The sequence below is a fragment of the Mytilus trossulus genome, chromosome 1 (assembly GCF_036588685.1).
Source record: "Mytilus trossulus isolate FHL-02 chromosome 1, PNRI_Mtr1.1.1.hap1, whole genome shotgun sequence".
In the NCBI taxonomy this organism is placed as follows: Eukaryota; Metazoa; Mollusca; class Bivalvia; order Mytilida; family Mytilidae; genus Mytilus; species Mytilus trossulus.
The window spans coordinates 27020960-27043598 of NC_086373.1; the positions used below are offsets into that span (position 1 = coordinate 27020960).

The following is a 22639-nucleotide window of genomic DNA, read 5'->3' on the forward strand; positions in this document are numbered from 1 at the left end:
AAAATGTTAAACAATTCAAGCTAAAATCTAAATGTAAACAAGTATAAACATTGAGTCCTATTAATAGTATTAAATATTTATAGGCTCAGAAAGTGGTTCAAGGGATGATCTTCTTAAACAAGTTAAAAAGGAATTATCACAGAAAGACTACACTGCCGCCTTACGATCGTGTAATAGTGCGCTTATGACATTTGACCCAAATGAGATGCAAGGAATTAACAAAGAAGTATCCAGTTTGATGAGAAATATATCAGAATGTCATTTGAATCTTGGGGATGTGCAAGCTGCTTTAAAGACTGCAAATGATAGTGTAAAGTTTAATCCAACTTGTGATAAAGTAAGCATTTGGATCATTAAGTATGAAAACTATATATGTTATGTTGAAAAGGCTAAGTGAGTAATACGAAAGAGGACTATTCTCTTCGTATTCTCTTTATAATTAGTGTCCCGCCTTCAGGCGGGTCGCCCTATAGTGATCATTTTGTCCGTCCGTCCGTCTGTCCGTCTGTCTGTCCGTCCGTCCGTAATACTTTAACTTGGTGTCTGCTCCATATCTAGAGAACCATTATGATTTCATACTTTATACTTTATATGTTTATTAACCACCACCAGAGGTCGTGTCATGATGTATGTGCAACTTCCTAGGTCAAAGGTCAAGGTAAAATAAAAACCTTTGGTTTCAGTTGACAACCCTGTGTCCTGTGGTGAAGATCGTGTCCGCTCTTTATCTTGAGAACCGTTATGATTTCAAAGTTTATACTTGACATCCATTTTAACCAACACTAGAGGGTGTATCATGATGTATGTAGAACTTCTTAGGTCAAAGGTCAAGGTCAAACACTTTGGTTTCAGTTGACAACCCCATGTCCGATGGTGAAGATCATGTCCGCTCCATATCTAGATAACCGTTATGATTTTATACTTAATTCTTAACATGTTTATTAACCAACACCAGAGGACGTGTCATGATGTATGTTCAACTTCCTAGGTCAAAGGTCAAGGTCAAAAACTTTGGTTTCAGTTGACAACCCCGTGTCCTGTGGTGAAGATCGTGTCCGCTCCATATCTAGATAACCGTTATGATTTCAAAGTTTATACTTGACATCCATTTTAACCACCACCAGAGGGCGTGTGTCATGATGTATGTAAACTTAAACATATTGTTCAAATATCAATCCATATATCCAGAAGTCACCTAAGAGTAGTCAACAATGAGTTCACATCATGCAGTCATATCACTATTATACTATGAAAGTAAGTTGAGAATATTTATCAGTTTTAACTTAAAATCTTAGAATAAAATCACACATGAGACTATGAAATAACTTCAAATAATGCTTCATATCAGATTATCCATACAACTTATTTACCCCACATTATTGACAGCGGGGCCCACAGAGATGGCTCCCATCTCAATGGTATCTAGTTTTCTCAAGATTTTTCAATTTTTATTGCGTCTTTAAGATGACATTATAAATTGAGAAGAGGAAATCGCTAACCATAAGTTGATCAAAAATAGTCAAAAGAACACACAAGAATAAAAAAAAGTATGAACAAGAAAACTATATATTTTATGTTGAAAAGGCGAAGTGAGTAATACGAAAGAGGACTATTCTAATCGTATTCTCTTTATATTTCTCTCATGATTTTTCAATTGTTATTGCGTCTTAAGATAGACATTATAAATTGAGAAGAGGAAGTCGCTAACTATATGTCGAAGAAAAATAGTCAAACGATCATCCACGATTATAACATTATATATTATAAATAAGAAGATAACAGATTCTGATTAATTACTTTTATAAGTATGGCATTGAGACGTGAAGTACCCTTTTGACAATTAATATTTACTTGCAATCAATATTTTAACTTTTCTTTAAAAAAACAAAGACTATGGACTTATAATATATATTGATTAATGCTCTTATATTTACAGGCGTATTGTATGCTTGGTGATGTTTTATTTTCCGGCAAAAACTATCAACCTGCCATACATACGTATACAAACGCACTCGTGATTCATACCAACGGTCTTACTTTTCCAACTACAAATATATCAAGGATGGTAGAAATCTTAAAGAAAATTTGTCTTGTTTTTCTACGCTTAAACAATAAAGATGGTGTGTATATTTTAATAAGAACTTTTGATTCAATAATAAAAGATATTTTTTTAGATTAATTAAGAAGATTATGTAAACATTTCAATAATATAAATTAATAAATATTACAGACATTTGAAGATTATGCACCTCATCCCCGTAGCCCTTTCGTACACGTATCCATTGTTTTAAAACGTCTTCTTACATCTCTTTTAAATGGAAAAATATATCAGCCACTTAAAAGTCTCCAACCAAAAAACAAAATCAAACTCATGTTCAACTTTTTATTGTTACTCAGTTAGCTCAATAAATCATATGCATGTTTATTTGCCCTTGTCATATATCATACAAGATCTAGTCGTAATCATTTAAGTTATTTAATTATGTGGAAGGGGTATTGCACCATTGAACTTGCAATAAAGTATATCACATATATCACATATATATTTAGATCGGCTTCAAGTGTTCCATCTAGAAATTAATAATGAAGCTAGATTCAAGTCTTAACTATAGAACAACGAAAATAACTCAAAGTTTACCCCAATATTGGAACATTTAAGCATCACCTGAATATAGAGTATATAAATTGTCAGGTTTTCACCCTTTTGAATTAACCTTGGAAATTGCATGCTCACCAGTCTCCTTTTCATATCCTACTGAACAGGAACTCAGTAATTGAGTAATAAGCCAGCTACAGAAGCCCCGACTTATGAAAATGTTATATAATTCAAACTAAAAATCCAACGGCCTGTCTTGAAACAAACAAACGGAACATAAATATTATATACAATATTAAACTAAAACCGTTGACATGGGACAGTCACCTACAGAATATGACGGTGTTCGACAGGGTTGTTGGTGCCTTACCCAATACAATACTAACATGGGCAGTAACATACAGAATATGACGGTGTTCGACAGGGTTGTTAATGCACAATATTAGAAAAGCATAAAAAAGGTTTCCAATTTAACATGATTAGTGGGACTTATCGATTCATGATAAAATTAACGGTACCAATTTTCTTGCACCAGATGCGCATTTCGACAATACATGTCTCTTTAGTTATGCCGTGGCCAATCCAATACTTATATAAAATATGAAGAGCTATAATCCAAAAGGTCCAAAATGTATAGCCAAATCCGTGAAAGGAATCAGAGCTTTGCATGAGGGAGATATATTCCTTAATTTATGATAATTTCTATCATTTTGTCACAGCAAATTTTAATAACACAAAAAAATCCGTATTTTCATGCAAGTACCAAAGTACTGGCTACTGGACTGGTGATACCCTCGTGGACATAACATGACAATTTGGACTATATTAGTTTTATTGACGATGAAAAAGCGCTATAGACTTTCGAGTTCAATGTATTACCGTCAAAAACTTTGGATTTAGTAAACATCATGCATGCATTTAAACCCTTATTGTTTCAAATTATAAAAACAATTTCTATTTTGCAGCGTCGAAAAACATACAAGCATTGATTCCGTTTCCAGTTGGATTCGACATATGGGTTTGGGTCTTGCATAGTTTTATATTGGAAAGAGAACTGGAAGCAGCGAAATACATCGCAAATTTCATGCGGACTATAAATGTTGTTTATGTAGAGCTTGATTTTGACCTTGAACCGCTCTGTGGTATTGAACTCCTGGCAAAGTTTCCTGAATGTATGTTTTTCATTGCTTACCTAATAATCTGTGGCTGTAAATATACCAGTTTATCGACACAGCAAGGCGACACTTTTATCAACGCAGCTGTTAGAATGACTTGTCTCACTGGTAAGCTGTTTCCAAAACAATTGAATCAGGTTTACTGAAATATGTAGATAAACTGATCCATGAATGTTGTTTAAAACATATTTATATTTAAATATATGATGTGAATTTTAAATGTACAGAAAACATTTCCCAATCGTTCATCTCGTAAGGGTGTCGATATGACCTTTTCTAAAAAAAAATTTATAACATATCAATCACACAGTTAAATCGGATTGAAATACAGGTTATTTGTTCATGTCTCAATGATATTGCTCTGATACGATCCTGGTTTCTATTTTATGAAGGCCTGTACGGGATAATTTGGTTTGCCGTTTTGATACACTTCCAAACAAACTTGTCCGCTGAAGTTTAATATGTTGTCATTATACTTATTCGAACAGAAAAATAGAACGGAGCGTTTGAAGATCCTGACAAGCGAAGCATAGATACAGACAAGTTGTATAAGAATGAGACTATAAGACAATGGCTCTGTCCTGAATTTTATTATATGGGTATACAAATTGGTGCTGCTGCTGCCATTATCGATATTTCAACTAAGAAGTCAATCTTATGAAGTGAAACGTTAAATGGTCAACAATATAAAACCCTATCAATTATTGACTATTGCAAAATATTGGGCAATTTTTGAATGCATTGTGCATGTAACAGAAAGAGAAGAAGAAAAAAGTTTAGGCAAAGTTTTAGATAAAGGCAACAGAAGTATACCTGTGTTCGAAACTCATAAATCGATTGAGAAAAAACAAATCCGGGGTACAAACTATAACTGGGAGTAACACAGCATATACAAGAGGAAAACTACGACACCACAGAAACACTACATTAAAATGTAACACACACAAAACTAACTATAATATAATAGTGGCCATTTTCATTTTAAACGTGAGGAAACATCAATAAAACATCAAGAGACAAATTAATTTTAATATGGACTAGAAGATTACATGTGCAAACATTTTCCATTTATTTATGTTGCCTTCATTCCAATTTACTTTTTGAGTATTTTGCTATCGACTTTGATGCGGTCACTTCGGAACTTAACAAACTTGGTTTTAATGATTTATAAATATTTTGATATGAGCGTCACTAATGAGTCTGATTTAGACGCTCGTCTGGCGTACTAAATTATAATCTGGTACCTTTGATAACTATTCACACCACTGGGTCGATGCCACTGCTGGTGGATGTTTCGTCCCCGAGGGTATCATCAGCCTAGTAGTCAACACTTCGGTGTTGACATGAATATCAATAATGTGGTCATTTTTATAAATTTCCTCTTTGCAAAACTTTGAATTTTTCTAAAAACTAAGGATTTTCGTATCCCAGGCATAGACTACCTAGCCGTGTTTGGCACAACTCTTTTGAATTTTGGATCCTCAATGCTCTTTAACTTTGTGCTTGTTTGGCTTTATACATATTTATGAGCGTTACTGATGATTCTTATGTAGACGAAACGATAACTTTTATAGCATAGCATATTTTGCAGTCCTTTGTATAAAACTGTGCGTCATACTGTTAGAACTTTCGATTGTTTATCAATTATTCTTTTTCTATTCGTAATAAAAAAAAACTCATTATAGATACCAGGATCGCTATTTTATATAAGCACCAGTCTACAATTGACTCATCAGTGACGCTCGAATAAAAAATGTTAAAAGGGACAAATAAAGTACGAAGTTGAAGACCATAAACAAAAAGATGTTCATATGTATCATACAACAATGTATGATGAGAATATTGACTAATTTATGGCCTGAACCAAAAAAGAACTTAAATGATATCATTGTGCTTTGCATATATATATTAATGACTAATCTTGGAGGTACTTATATTTTCATAAAAGGTATTCCAAACGTGCTAAAAGGCGTATGTCATCACTTACAAACTGGAGAAAATAGCAGTATTACAGACTGTAAAGGAAATTCTGGTCTCCATATTGCAGCTGCTCAAAAAATAGAAAAAACTAAAATAGGACGACATGAGGTTATCGAAATTCTGATAACAACTAATATAAACCCTTCTCTTGAAAATAAGGATGGAAAGCTCGCTATTGACCTTCTTCCTAAAGACGACAAAAGATCAAGGAAAGTCCTTGAGAAGCATATGACGAAAATGATTGCTTTTGAAGGTTCGTACAGGATATCGACTTTAAGTACTTAGTTCTGATAATAATAATTCTATTCTATGCTTAATACAATGTGGTATTAGAATTTATTGAAGAAAGTTCTTGAGATGTTGTGGAATTATCATTCTTTTTTTAAGCGTTCAGTTAGATCTCAAAGAAAGCATTGCCAGTTTATTAGTAAATACTTTTGTGTGAGGTGCATAATAACGTTATATAGTCATACATCTATATACATACATAAAATTCGATATTATATTTATCAAATTTTATTCAAAAAGCCGAAAATGCGGAATGTTTTTTATAACAATTTATAATTCAACTTAAAAAAAAATTCCGAAAAGGTCACCACGAGCAATGTAAGGGCAGAGTAGCCTGTTGCACGACAAGAGAAATAAAGGTTCATTGTGTTTACATGTGCATGCAACGTTTATATGGTAACCAAAACAAAACTAAAAATAACCACCTTAAAGAACAAACAATTGAGATTAAAAAAACATTTAGTAATATGCATAGGTAGCTCAATATGCATCTCAATAACTAAGACTACACTAGGGATCAACTCAAGTACTTTGGAAAGGAAAGCAGTTTCTGCCCAAACAGAGGATTTAGTTGTGCTACTCCTTTCAAGCAAAAATAGAATGATTTACAAAGTACTTTGACTTAATCATGAAAAAAGGTATGATTGTTGTTAAAAAATGTCAAGCTATGACATATCCCAGGTCTTTTTCATTTCTTACTGTGTTGTTGTATGCATATTTTGCATTTTTTCAGTATTTACTTTTTTATATATATATAACCTAACAAACCAGATCACTATGAAGTAAAGATGCATAAGCAGCACAAATCAAGTTTTGACTTAATGCATAACAATGTTGAAATCATTTAGAAATAGTTTGGTACACCTTGTTAAGGTTCATATCTGAACAGCCATCGTCATTCTATGCGATTTTATCAGTCAGTCGAGTCAGATTTTATGTTTTATTTATAGACAAACCAGAACATCATGGTAGAGCAAATTCACCAGCAACACAATTAAAGTCAGCTGCAGCATTAAATAAAAAACAGCAAACAGAAAATCAAATCCAGAAACGCGAAGAACAAAATAATGAGATTGAAGATAAATGCAAACCATGTCAGGACACGTTTAATAAATGCAAAAACATAATCTTAGAAGATCCATCACTCGCATTCAAAGATCTGATAAGACTAATTAGGTCTAAACATAGATCTCCTAGGCACAAGCAAATAGAAAAGGAATCAGTTTTAATGATTTCTGACTTTCTTGCTGAATCATCAGATTTTGGTAAGTATTCTAGTATCAGGGTTTTTAAATGACAATCTGCGCTTGAAGGACAAAACATTTCCACGATACCCAATAAATACCATCAACAGCAAATTATTACTTTCGTCTCTCTCACTTGGGAAGTTGATATAATTTCACATTCCACGTATCGAGTCTTACTGCTCTATTTGTGTGAACTAATGAAATCAGCTCCAAAAGGATCAAGGTACAGGATAACGTGGTTCAATAAAAAAAAGTGTAATTCATATCAATAACTATTTTGTGTATCTAGGTATTAAAGTCATAAGAAACCTCAAATCAAAAAAAATAATGCAGATGTTTTTTATAACTCAATGGATAGTTTTCATTATAAAACTTATGTACATATACTTTTTTCTGAAGAAAATTCTTTAATTTATTCATTTTTAGAAGAAGTTGACTTTGTTTTAATTGCTTGCTTCCAGCAACCAATTCCCCCGACATATTTTCCGTATGCAAAGTGACCTCAGTGTAACACATCTCGTGAAACTCCGGTGATCACAATACGCATGGATGTCCTTAAAATAAACTATTATCTGAATACACATGGTAAACACGTGCTCTCTTTCCATGCTTTTTTGTTTATTTTTTGTCGATTGTTGACAAACAGGTGACCATCGTTAAACTTCGGCTTCAAAACACGAACTTTAATTACCTGCCATATTTTCACAACAACACTGACCGATTGAAAAAAAAATTGACGATTATACGAAATTTACAAGAAAAAAATGACAAATTCGTTCACAGAAGACTAAGTTTATGATGTGTGTATGCATTGGTTCAAGAATTGGAAGAACATAATTTTTCACCGGTCACTCGTTTCTTATGACTTTAAGTTACATAAAATGAAGGTTGTCGGATTGTTAATATTGATTTTTTCTCATAATAGTGTACTTTACATTTTTTAATTAATATTAATTGGGCAGATTTTTCTTCGCAGCAATTCAATGAAATAGCAATAAACGGTGAAAACTTTCAATTGTATGATGATGTTGAGCCAGTATTTAGATTTGTATTTTACATTTTTATTATTTAATCAATCACATCTAGGTCTACTTTCTTTTATTTAAGGACTTACATTGAAGACCCATTAGTGACCTTCTACGGTCGGGTTGTTGTATCTTTGACATATTCCCCACTTCCATTCTCAATTTTAAATAATAATAAAATTTTCGTTTAAGAAATTCCTGAAGAATTATGCAAAATTGCCCAAAAACAATTTGAGAAGATATTGGATACTTTAATACAGCAAGAAAAATGGATGCAATCATACCAATTGGTAACAACACATAACAGAGTGCATGGCATACAGAGTCTTCCCGGATTTGCATTTACAATACAAATTGAACAATTAATTGCTCACCTAGATAAAGAATTTCCAAATGAACAGTATTCAAACTTAACTGAGAAGTTAGTAGACTGTTTTCTCCGGAATGGTGGAAGAGTAGACCGAGGTAACGTTTACACATGTGATGTAAATATTTGTAAAATTATTTTTCTACAATGACTTTTATGTAAGAAACTTTTCATATACATGATTTATAATATATCTCAGAAAACGATATGCATAAAATCGTTAAAACTAAAATTAAGAAAAGTGGATGCGGCATTAATTGAATAATTCAATACATCCACTCAATTTTTAAGTTTAAAAAAAAGCTATAGTAAATTGATTTTCTCTTACATACTCAAATTACATTGAAACCACCAACGCAGAGCATAACACATAACGTTGCAGTTCACTTGACACCAATTTGAGCGAATTTTAGTTTCATGCTGATAGATCCCGGCATGTAGTAGTTACTTATCAGCAAATATCATCAGTAATTAGATAATGCTGTAACTATTTGTCCGCTACTCATTGTATAATGCATGCATATTTCAATCGTTGGCCACAAGAATGATTCACTGTATGTTTCTCTCTCCTTTAAAAAAAAAAGCATACATTTCGTGAACTGGCAAATTGCATTAGCAAAAGGGTGATTGATATCCTGTTAAAAAAAGAATATCGTTCAATAACGTTTAAAATAAAAATAATATGAAAATAATACAGCCAAATTGATTAATTCAACGCATGTAATGACATAAAATTGAGATTTGTATAGAGAAATTTAAATAAGTCTATCTGATTTTGAAAAAAGTTAATTTCTTTGATTTTCTGAAGAAAATTTCATTAATTAATTTCTGCATTAATTTCCATGCACGTCAATATCAAGAAAGATTAATAGAATAAAATGAGTGACAGAATAAGAAAATATTTATTAAAAAACCACCTATATAAACATCATAGAAAATAAAAACTGAACTTAATAAAATTAACGCAACCATTAACAGGAAATTAATTCAGATAAATGAGAGGGAAACTATTGTTTCCTGTTCCACTAGCAAATGTCAATCATGGTATTGTTTATGACACATAGTATCCAGTTATAATACATAATAAATGACGAGAAGCAGCTACAGTAATTCATATAAATCAGAATAGGAAACACAAAAATGTTTTGTTATTACTTTTATATTTTATTGTTAACCTTTATTTATTTGTAGGTGGTCATATTTGTATAACAAATGCTGTTGAAAGACAGTGGTATAACTTGCTCAATACACTAATCTGTCACCATCATTGCGATCCTCAATACTTAAATCTGGAATCCTGCACTACTCCTATTCATTCTGCATTATTTCTTGGATTGCATAAAGATCCAGGTAAGTATATTTCTTATGCCGCCAATATGTCAACTCGTTTGTTTTGCAAAGTAAAGAGAACAGTAAATTTGTATATATTTTAAACCCTACACATACTTGATATGATCATATGTAATGAACAACACAATGACACAAATAAAAACAGGGTCCGGTCCGTACAATGTCAATGGCGTTTATTTTTTAAATTAAATGCAAATTTTGTTCCGTTGCAGGAAACTTCTCTGTTTTCCATAAATGTCTGGAATTGTATGCCAAAAATCCGGATAAATATGCAAGGTTGGATCCAAAGCAGTTAGACATAAATGAAAACACGCTTTTTCATTTAGTTGCTAAAGAAACATATAACACCAAATTGAAGCAAGTGGCTGTAATATTACAACAAAAACGTGTCCCATGTAAAGTACAGAACAAAGATGGGAAATTACCTCTCGATTATCTTAAAGCGAGCGATCCTCGATACAAAATCCTCCAGAAAGCAGTTGAATACGACACAAGTCAGATGAAAACTGCTGAAAAACAAAAAAAGACAACTGATGAACCTACAATTCCTAAGCCAATCGTAGAGAAAAGACAAGACCCATCCGTTTTAAACATGGAACGTATTAAAGATAAACCGAAGCAATATGATAAAAGTATTGACAGCAAACCCAAAATACAACCAAAAATAACAAATGAATCATATCTTTTACAAATTCGAAAACTAATAGATTCGATTGGTCCAAAACAATCCATATTCGATCATTCAAGTGGGGATCTGTGCAAAGAAATAAATGTAAGTTGAATTCTTCACTAGGTTAACAGATTATTTGATATGTTACCAAGTTGATGTAATTAGAACAATGTTAATTATTTGGCTATTGTTTGACTGGTTTCTGTTCTCATATGAAGTAAAATTCATTCAAACAAAAAAAAGCCAGAACTAGTTTTTTAACTTCATTTTAAATATTCTAATAATGTTTTGTCACGCATTAATCCTAATTTTCCAGCAGTCCAAAGTAAAATAAAAAAATCTAGAATCTCCACTCCTATGTTTGTCATTTACCTATTGGTGCATAACTCTCATGCATGCTCTTGATATAAGGACTTCATTTCTAGGGAAATGCTAATTATACAAAAAATAACCAAAATTCTGCTCAAGTAATTTAAAAAAGAACGACTGAGATAAATTTGTGTCACAACTCATTACCGACATTACCACAAAGTCTCAGATCTTTGAACACCATAATAGTCGTGTGGTCTGTAAGTTTCTGTTTGTGGCGTTGTCACTGAATATTTGGATTAGCACAGTGAAAGAAACGCATATCCGGAGATTCTTAACCTATTGATGCACCCTATCTCATTCCTTTAAGGGTTCATGCGTACCTTCAACTTTTAGTGGGTGTATCATTTGGCGTCATGATTATGTTTGTCATGATATGTTTGTCTATATGAGGCTAATTATTTTTCGTCTCTTTTTGTACAATACCTTAGTCTTTTCTTGCTTTATTGTGTTATCGAGTAATCAAGTCTTTGACATATAACCAACACATTCTTTTAATCTACATAAGTAAACTCGATTTGACTATTAGGTCGATCCATTGAACGTATCAGCAACAAATTAAGTCTGTTAAGTTAAGAACCATCTTTTGGATCCTAAAATTGCAACAACAAAAAAACAAAAATACTCAAACCTGTCACCTTTTAGGAACTATAAATCAGAGCCTTAAACAAAACTTTATAAAGGTTTGCATTATGGTTATAGTATTTTAATATATATATTTATTCCGTCTTTTTACACTGATTTTCCTGATACATATACCGTGTTATATTGAAATGTTTTTATATTTGTATTATCCTTTGAAGATATACTTTGATCTGAATAATTCATCGGATAACGATTACTCTGTTTTCCTTTTAGGTTGAAAAAATACCTGTAGACAGTGAAGATGTTGATGAATCAGATATTGACCAGATGGAGTTGGGAGTAAGTAAAAAAAATGAGTTACTGAGTTATGAAATGATGGGTGTTTTTTAGTGTTGTCAAATCGTACACTTTTTCCTAACCGGTTACTCGGATAATCGTTCGACCGATTAACCGGTTAACCGGTAGTTTACGTTGGTGCTTGAAAGCCTTATCAATAGTGCCCTACACATAGATATGTATAGGTGTTAATTTGACAACCTTTAGTCCAAGTAATAAATTTACGTGTATGATATGATTTCTGGCGCAATTTGACTTTTAATTTTCGAAAACACCGTAACAACTATATAACGATTGTACCAACTTCAGATTGAAAAGTTTAAAAAAACTTCTTGATCTGGAGGAATATGAATATGTCTGAAACCGGTTATTCTTTCATTTTCTCTTGCTGTCTCTGAAAATAATGTAGAGTGTCTCAATTAGAAATGATTAATTATTAAATAAAAGAAGATGTGGTACGGTTACCAATGAGACAATTCCCAACAAGAGACCAAAATGACACAGAAATGAACAACTATAGGTCACCGTACGACCTGTTTCTTTACTTTGTTGGCTTGTTTCTTTAAATAATGTTACTCGTACTATCACGTATACATTGAGTACATTCACATTGGTTGCATTTCACAATTTTTGAGAAAGCATTTCGTTTAAAAAAGACTAAGCCAAGCACAACGGAGGTTGTACATTTAGATGTATGTTTACACAATATTAAATCAAAAACGAAATAATGAAGTAATTAGTAAATGTCAATCACATCGCTGATTTAGAGTTACTGATAAAAAACATGTATACTAATTATGTTTCTTTAAGATCCTGCTCGAGCTCTAATTAATTTTAAGTTTTTAGGATTAACAATAGCAATCAATATACTGAACAATTAATCTGTCAAATAAATTACGAAGACGACATATTTCAAATAAAACAACTATTTATTGATTTCAATACACATTAATATCAAATCTATCAAAATTTAAAAAAAAAAAGTCCGGTTAACCGGTTAGCGTTTTTGGTATTCGGTATTCGGTCGTTCGACCGGTTAACCGGTTAACCGGTTAATCGTTGACAACACTAGTGTTTTTTCAAACTGATATTCATAAGTATGATATATAATTTGAAACATATTCACTTCTATATGAAATAATCACCAGACAATTTTTCACGTATCGATTTAATAAATGCACTACTATATGTACGAAGATATTTCCAGATGCAATATGTTGATATAATTTGTTAATGGAAAGGAAGATATATTTTTTGCATTATCATTAATGAAATAAAAACGAGATGAGAAACTGCACTTAATCATATATACCGTAGAATCATTTATTTTTGATCTATGTAAATAACTGATCGTTAGGCTGGAATAAATGATAAGACGTAATATTTAACCAGTTCACTTATTCCATATACTTTGAAAAGACTGTGTTTATAAAAATTAATTTATGCAGCCTAAATAATTTATCTCTGCAGTCGGTGTTCTGGGTCCTTCATTAACATTTTTTGTTTGAAACTAACAACAAGGTGAGAGGTGTGCATTATGGTTTAGTAGCGGCAGCAACTATGTGTAACCATGGAAGTATTATATTGACAGGAACTACTACGACCCGACTTCAAAAGTTTCATGTGCGATGCCGCGCCTAATTTAATGACATGTTAATTAGCTTGAAACATGGCACGTTATTTACATACCAGCGTGTGGTGCCCTATAATATTGTCATTCTCGGTTGCTTTCGGGATTACGGAAATATACGAAGAAATCTCAAGTTGTGATTAATTTGTAGGAAACAACAATCGGCAAACCTCGGCAGATTCCGTTACCTAACTATGCCGATTGACTGATTGATGGATTAATGCGAGTCATCATTAATTCTATAGAAAAACACATTGACAATGAAAATTTGGTTCAAATTTATTGAATAAATTCCCCATTTTTATTGATTTATTTTTTTGGTAGAAATTGCACTATATGAAATATATATATCGCAAGTTGTGATCTTATAATAACTACTGTTTACTTGAGAGGCACACATTTCCTGCATATTTAAGACGATTGTAAATGATCGTTCTGATAAAATCAAAAGATCAAAGAGATTTTAAATAAATGTAGGAATTATAAAGGTTCACTCTAAATCCTGGGCAAGATCATTGGTTGGTATATACGAATGTTCAGCTGAACCCCGATGTGTTGATTTTTTTTAGTACTGCGACTCAAAGATTTGTATAGTGACATTATACAAATTGTTGTGCGACTGTTCAATAATATTTACCAGTATCATTTGGTCGCATAATGATATCATATTTTAGGGGACAGAAATGTATTATATAAATATCTATATAACGGAGTTAGAACTCTGTTTTATTCTGCTGTATTTTGTTGATTGATACTTGCTCGATTAATTTTCGTATTGTAAACTGGAAATTTCTACTTTCCAGGATTATCCAGTAACTTAACCATATATATTACTGTAAAGTTCACAGTTTTAATATTTATCAAATATATTTTTTGTTAACCGGCGGTAACCGGAACACACCTTAATCGCGATTTAAACTTCACCCACAAACTAATAAAATAATGTTACTCACTGTTTTAAATCGTTGTAGCATAATTAATTCTAGGCCGATTTTCATTTTTTATGCATCAGTCGATTTGTTTGAATAAGTTGTTCACGAATAAAGGTCTACCGACGCGATTGAGATATGTAAAGGTGTTTTTCGACAGTTAATATTGTTAAAGGGGCACTAGCTGTCAAATTCATGGGCACCAATTTGACTCAAATTCTCACATTTGATTAATAACAATGTAAAACATTTATCCAATCTATCAAACGTTTAAAATAAACAGTTTACGGAGCATGGGGTAGATGATATGTAGGTTCGTTTCGTGTGTATTAAAATCCAGATGCTATCTAATTAACTATCGATTTGACCTCAGATGACCATATAAGCGATGTAAACACAAATAAAGATATGAATAGGTTAAACCAGCACGTGCAATTGGATTTTTATAGATCTGTTTGATTTGAATTTATAGATTAAAAATATAAGTTTCTTATTGTTTTTAACCGTATAAGAATGATTTATGTGGATCGAATTAGTAATCAAATGATTTACCGTAGTTTCACTTTCATTGTTGACATTTTGTTTCTTTAAATAACCAGTTCACGTACAATGCATGCGTTGTCAGTCTCTAGCTAGGGGGTTAAATTGAGTTCACATGAATATCGGTTAGAATGATGATGACGTATTCACTTGCAAGTGAATCCGTCAAAAATTATGTATAATCGCTTATTTCAACAAAATTAAAGCAAATTGATTGCTAAAAGCAAATTATTATTTCATTATTCCAATTCAATTAATGATTAATCTAAAAAAAATCATACTTTATTTTTGTATATATATCGTAGCTAGTGCTCCTTTAAGCTGTCTCGATTAAAACCACGTGATTGATAAGAAGTATTTCTGGTCAATTGATGACCGCGGCATCGCAGATAGTCACAAAAGAAATTAACGACAGTGTACTAATTAGACCGTTTCCATATCTTTTCTACAGGGCTACCCGGTTATAAATAAATGCTAATTAATCGTTGTAGTTCCTGTAAATATAATACTTCCATGGTGTAACTAATATTTTATATCAATTTTGTAACATATTGTCCTACAATTTAATTATCTGAACGGCATATAATATATGAACAGTAAGTTCATGAGACATGTTTGAGTTTTAATGTTGCGTGTATGAGATAATTTTGTGAGGGAATTCTATGTTTGCTATACCACTGTGTATTCCAACGCATTTAATGACAAAACAACTTTATCAATCAGAATGAATGTTTTGCAGTGTTTTAAGAAATGATTTTACTTTGAAGTCCCGTATTATTTATGAAATATTTCATGTTTTAATAGGTCGAATTTTATGTATAAAGAAAAAAAATATGCAGACTTTTGAAGCCCAAAATTTCTATTGCCTTACATACACAAATTATAGATCCAAAAACTATAATGACAGATCCAAAAAAATGTAGTGATAGATTTAAACACTATAATAATACAGAACGATATGTTTATGGAATTACAGCAAAACTTTTGGTGACAATTTTTTATTTGTTATTGCAAAATAATGAACTTAGAATAGCTGATATTTTCTTCCTACCCAGTTTACCCCTATTTCTTATTATGCTTTGGACCGGTCATTCTTATTGAATCTTATACATTTTGATTTGATTAGGTTATTATTAGTTTTCCTACAAACTGTTAATGCATTTCATACACAACTATGGATTAAATCAGAACGTGCATGAGGGTGTACAGAAACTTAAAAGACATTCAAATTAGACACTGGACGAGTCAATATTATTTTTTATCGATGAAAGTTAAAGCATGAAAGGTTAGAATTGCCACTTCTTCTGTTTTCACAAAATTTTCCGATTTCACATTTGATTTTTTGAAAGACTTTTGTGCAGAAAAAAGTGAAAGTTCACAATTAAGACGTTTTATTCTAAAACCAAGTAATTTTTTTAAAAAGATATGTAGAAATACATTTTATGCACGGCTACGCTAGGTACAATTATTTTTTTTCTTAACAAAAACAAAGCATTTTTAGTCTCATTTGAATATATTAATTACAATTAATCCCAAACTAAAGTAGTCGTTAAATAAAGTCAAAATATGTCCGATCGGTCTATTTTTGAACATCAAAAGTCATACGATCGTTTTAAGGTTAACTTCATCTACCTTACAAAATCTTGTTATGCACTTTATCAAACTTTTAATCTATCATACCTATTACACTTACACTTGTCTGCCTTATGGAGCAACTTTAAACAACATAATGAAATGATAGTTGTGGACAGTTGTCTCATTGGCAATCATAACAAAAAAAGAAGATACACTTTTAATGCGAACAATGCAGTATGCAAACCATTATCAGGTGTGCCAAATCTTTGACTTTCAAAGCTATAGGTAAAATATTTTAGAACATAAACATTTTTCAATGAAGAAAAAAACACATCTAAAACATGTTTCGGTCATCTTTGGCATACACGAACATACAATTTAAAGCCTTTCTTATAAAAATTTGAACAATGACCATAACTTCCTCTCCCTTACAAAATCTTGTTATGCACTTTAATTATCAAACTTTTAATCTATCATCCCTATTACACTTACACTTGTCTGCCTTATGGAGCAACTTTAAACAACATAATGAAATGATAGTTGTGGACAGTTGTCTAATTATTGTCTCGTTATTACTTTAATTTGCATGATGTGGTGATTAGTTCATACTTTTGCAGCCTATATAGAGTTAAATAGGGTAACATTCATAATTTAACCAAATTTGCTTTATTTCACAGATTTTAAAAAAATGAACTCAAATATGAAGTTTTATAAATATTTAATGAAGATTGATAGATTCCTGTGCCTTAAATATGATGACTCAGCATAAATTCACAATTTACAATATGCATAGTTAACTTACAGTCCTGGATACAAAATTAATTTGTAATATTTGCATATTTGTATGTTAAATTGTTAATAAGTGCTTATATTTACTCTTCGCAGTCATTGAAACTCATAGATCCTTCTTGAATATTATTTATGGGGTATTTGTGTCCTTTCGATAACCCAACAGTACCCTGCAACACCTAAATCTGCTCTTTTTTCACCATGGCATAATGAATACAAGCTATAAAAACAGAAATATCTCAAGAAAACTGACAATAGTGTGTTCTATCCTGAATATGTACAGAATATTCCGAATTGCTAGAAACAGCAGAATGATTTAGGAAATTTGAGGCCCCAGTGGCAAAACACATAGAAAATTGCCTACCCCTGGGTCATAAAACAAATAATTTAACTTGTAAATGCTATGATTTTATGATTTTAAAGTTCTTGATAAAGAAAACAATAAGTATGAATGGAAGTTATGCAAATATCAGATGTTAGCAACCATACAACATTGAATTTATATCCCAGACTGGTATCTGCGTCCATACAAATATTGCAAATATGGCTTTGTTTGAACACTTCTAGTATATATATTAGCTGAATTGTGTCATATATATGGTAACAGATGATACTGTTGAGACAAGAATTCTAAATTGACCATTTGAGGTAGAAAATGTGTTCTGTAATTGACAAATAGGCATACAGTAAGATGTGGACTTGATACATAGGCTGGATTGGATACTTTATATTATCTTGAATGTTGTAATAATCGACTGCTAAACATTACATTTATAGTATTCTGATATGATTTCAATATGTTATCAAAACAGTTTTAAACAGGTTCTAGACATTTTTATCAGAAAATATGCAAATAGGGTACGCTGGCAATGATAAAAGCCTTGTTTTTGAAATTTAAAAAAAAATTGAAACAAGGGAGGGTGTATAAAATGTATAGTAAAAAAACCTTATATGTAATACGCAGTGATTTCTTTGAGACTATAATTCTGATAAATGAGTATTAATGTGAGAAAAACTTATTTTAGAGAGTTTTCTATTTGAATAAATGTCTGTATAGGTTGCACTTTGTAAATACAGCTGTCTCTCAAAACACGCCTCTTTTAGGGAGATCCTGAATATTCATAGAAAATTAATTTTGTTTACATACTGGTTCCCAGTTATGCTATTTGTGTTCCATCTCACAGAGACATAACTTGGGAATGTTACCAGTAAACAAACATGTGCAGATTGTTAACATTGAAATCTGTGGTAACCTTTCATTCGAGGTAAAGGTAATTATGAAAGTTAGTGTTAGTTTAAACTCTGGGAAGTTCAGGGCATATAAACGTTGAAATTATGCCTCATATCCCTATATTTAGCCCTTTGAAAAAAATTGTGGTGCATATGAACTTTCAATTCTAGGATAAGATTTTTTTTCAAAACTTCCTAGTAAAGGTGGTACAGATTTAGTCGTAAAAGGAGTTTCTATGGGAAATTGCAATGTCAATATTTACAGAAATGCAACCTATATATAGATATAGGAAGATGTGGTGTGAGTGCCAATGAGACAACTCTCCATCCAAATATCAATTTAAAAAGTAAACCATTATAGGTTAAAGAACGACCTTCAACACGGAGCCTTGGCTCACACCGAACAACAAGCTATAAAGGGCCCCAAATTACTAGTGTAAAACCATTCAAACGGGAAAACCAACGGTCTAATCTATATAAACAAAACGAGAAACGAGAAACACATATATATTACATAAACAAACGACAACTACTGTACATCAGATTCCTGACTTAGGACAGGTGCAAACATTTGCAGCGGGATTAAACGTTTTAATGGATCCAAACCTTCTCCCTTTTTCTGAAACAATAGCATACCATCACAACATAGAAAACACACGATAAAATAGCCTGGATTTGATTATTTAACATTGGAGATAAATAAAAAAAATATTCTGTATTTGCTTTAATCATATTTGATTTACGAAAATAACGACAATTTTTTTTCTAGATCTGGCACGGGAGCTTAGAGGGAAAACAATGGGAAGTTGAATGCACTTCTGGTGTTTTAAAAAGTCTACAAAGTAATCGAATTAAAACAATGTATAAGGAAAGAATAGTAAAGATTATCAACGCCCTGGCTTCTGGGATTTACTCAAAAAGTTGCTTTAAACCGTTAGTGACGGGTTCTGATAAAATAAAACTTTTTGAATCAAAAATTTCATCTGCAAGTAGACTTATATGGGAGGTAGGTAAACAATTTTCACCTCGACTAACAATGCGATGTGAACAACAAGTGAATGTGTACACAGATATTATTAGAATTTGGGAAGTTGTAATGGAACATAAAAACATCCATCAAGCCGTGGAAAAAATTGTTAGTTCAATTGAGAAATCTCATGAAAAAGGAGCATCTTGTCTGATTCAGAAAAAACTTTGTGGTATGAAGGCAGGAAATATTGATTTAAGTACACAACAGAACAACCAAAACGATAATCGCAAGTTGAAAACGCCAAACATTTATGTCGAATTAGATGAAGGCAAGGAGAACAAGGCTGAAGAAATATCTTTTTTCCCACCTGCAAGTTCGAAAGAGACAGAATACAGTACTATCAAGTTCTATACATTTTCTTCCAATGTTGCATTGAACATTTTGCACCGGATGAAAGGAGAGTTCCCTTTTCGTGTCACAGATGTTGAATACCAGATAACGAACCTACCATTTGACGCTCCAATTGTTTTAATTGGTCGCAGTGGGACAGGAAAAACAACGTGTTGTGTTTATCGCCTTTGGTACAGGTTTCAACAGTATTGGTGGTCGACGATTATTGACGAGCCGACATCGGAAGAAGTTCAAAGCGAAAATACAGACGATCGTAAGGGTATTTGTACAATGTAAAACATACTATCATATACTTTGCATATATGGTCTAAGATATCCAATGCTCATGGGCGAGGCCTTTTATACATGCTGACGGTCGGTAGTTCTCTCTTGGCCTCTCAATGAAAATTGACCCCACGAAATCTTATCATTTATAATTTTATCTATGCATTCTAACATTTTAATCGTATTGAAATTTGCTCATTCGGAAAAGAGGTTGTTCAATGTTTTAATTTAGGATGGTGTTTATACTCTTTTTTTCTTCAAGCGGTGTTTATGTGTCATGTATACAACTCTTTTGCATCCTTAGTCAGTAAAAGAACTAAAGATCAAATATAAAATGGACAATGAATATCAAAATAGACAAACCCCTCAATATATAATATTGGTATAACAGAATAGCAAGAAGCATAATACCACATACACATGATACATGAAATTTTATAAAGTCGAGTCACTCAATAGTACAATGTTCATTTATTCTATACTTGTATATATATATATGTTAGCGGCAATAAGTGAAATTATACATTAAGCTTAAATCCTAGGCAATAAGCTAACGCCTAGGCAGTTAGTCTATTGCCTAAATGGTGTTAGGCATTAGTATTAAATGTGTGCAGGTATTAAGCTTAATGCCTAAAATATAAATGCAAGTAAATAAAGGAAATTTATTCATTTAAATAAAAATATATTTGTTACATAATAACAACACGACTTACGACATGTCTCAGCATGCGCAACGAAGCTATTTGAAGATGAACTAAGCTAGGATGTCCTAACCGCTGTCCGAAGTATTGACGTAAACGAAAATAAAAAAAATGAAAAATTGAAATATTGTATCAAATTTGATCAACAACTTTAATCGAAAAACCGATTAATTATTAAAAAATAACTTTTAGTTTATACAAGAGTTTTGATATTTTAATTGTACATTTAAACTCTTTAAAACAGAACACAAGTCAAAAATATAACTACGTTTTATATTAGAATTGAACAAACAAATTTTAAATAGTTCAAATTAAATATATAATCGGTAAATCAGTATATGCTTTGAGGGAGATGAATTTGAATTGTCGCAGTTTCATACTTAAAAGTTCAGAGTCAAATCTCGTGCATCTTTCATATAAATACTGAGTTCTTCAACTATTTTATTTTGTTACTGCAATTAAAAGAGGGACGAAAGATACCAAAGGGACAGTCAAACTCATAAATCTAAAACAAATTGACAACGCCATGGCTAAAAATGAAAAATACAAACAGAAAAACAATAGTACACATGACATAACATACGTTTTAATACATGTATGAGCAAAAGAAATAAATCGAATTTTACCAAACAAAACTACAGGGCCCAGTTTCATTCTAAATATAACAAAGAATATGTGGTATGGTTTCCAATTTGGAAAACTCTCACAAAGAGACCGGAAATAAAATCACTAATAAAATATGTTATTTATATTAAAACGCAAAAAAAAAGAAGATTTAAAATATGAAATGGAAAGGAGTAGGTTCAGTAAGACCCCTTTTTGGCCTCAAAATATAGTAGTTTTACAAAATTGTGATAATGTAATCATGAAGCTATTTATTGGAAAGTAGAATGATTCTGCTACATAAATATGGGCTGTTTTTGACAATACAATGCACGTATATCGGGTACTAGCATCATAAAGTCATGCTAAATTACTGAAATCTTCACAAAATTAGCATTTGAGTTAAATTTTAGACGGTTTCTGTCAAAAATAAAAGTGGCCGCATTCGTGTTCATTCATAATATTGAAATGCAAGTTGTATTTGACGATAATACATAAAATATATAAAGGTTGAGGATGAACACGGGTGTGGTCTTCATTTTTGACAAAAACCATCTGAAAAGTGACGATTTTTGGCAAATTAAATAGATTTTTCATATTTAACCTTGAATCGGAGCGTATTTAATGACTTAATCATTTAAAATCTTTCACAATAACTAATTAAATGAATTGAAATAGACACTTAAGTGTTTAAAAAGTGTCTAAAATATTTCGTCAGATGAACTTGAAAATTGAGGCCAAAATCGGCCCTTACCGGACCTACTCCTTTGTGTTAAAATCATTTTGTTATCACAAGTTGTGGAACTTTTACACAAATAAAATTTACTTATCAAATACAAAAATTGGAAAATGGTGTGAGCAAAAAATGAAATCTTAGTTTTGGTTTATTTTTGACCAGTTAAAACCAGCTGGACTAGTGAAGTGTAAAAATGTTCATATAAATATTATATTATTATTCTATAGAATCTTTCCCCTTTTTTAAACTTTTTAAAAAAATTGCATACAATCA

General features: G+C 31.5%; 1 protein-coding gene across 1 annotated transcript in view; it reads left to right on the plus strand.

Moving 5' to 3' along the window:
• Window positions 1-22639, plus strand: part of LOC134708714 (TPR and ankyrin repeat-containing protein 1-like) — a 40636-nt gene that overhangs the window by 832 nt on the left and 17165 nt on the right. Inside the window, exons 2-11 of the mRNA XM_063569317.1 lie at window positions 84-337; window positions 1937-2120; window positions 3562-3879; window positions 5720-6004; window positions 6990-7304; window positions 8504-8776; window positions 9870-10028; window positions 10241-10800; window positions 11926-11991; window positions 19451-20315. Coding sequence (XP_063425387.1) covers window positions 84-337; window positions 1937-2120; window positions 3562-3879; window positions 5720-6004; window positions 6990-7304; window positions 8504-8776; window positions 9870-10028; window positions 10241-10800; window positions 11926-11991; window positions 19451-20315 — 3279 coding nt within the window. The remainder of the gene's footprint in view (window positions 1-83; window positions 338-1936; window positions 2121-3561; window positions 3880-5719; window positions 6005-6989; window positions 7305-8503; window positions 8777-9869; window positions 10029-10240; window positions 10801-11925; window positions 11992-19450; window positions 20316-22639) is intronic.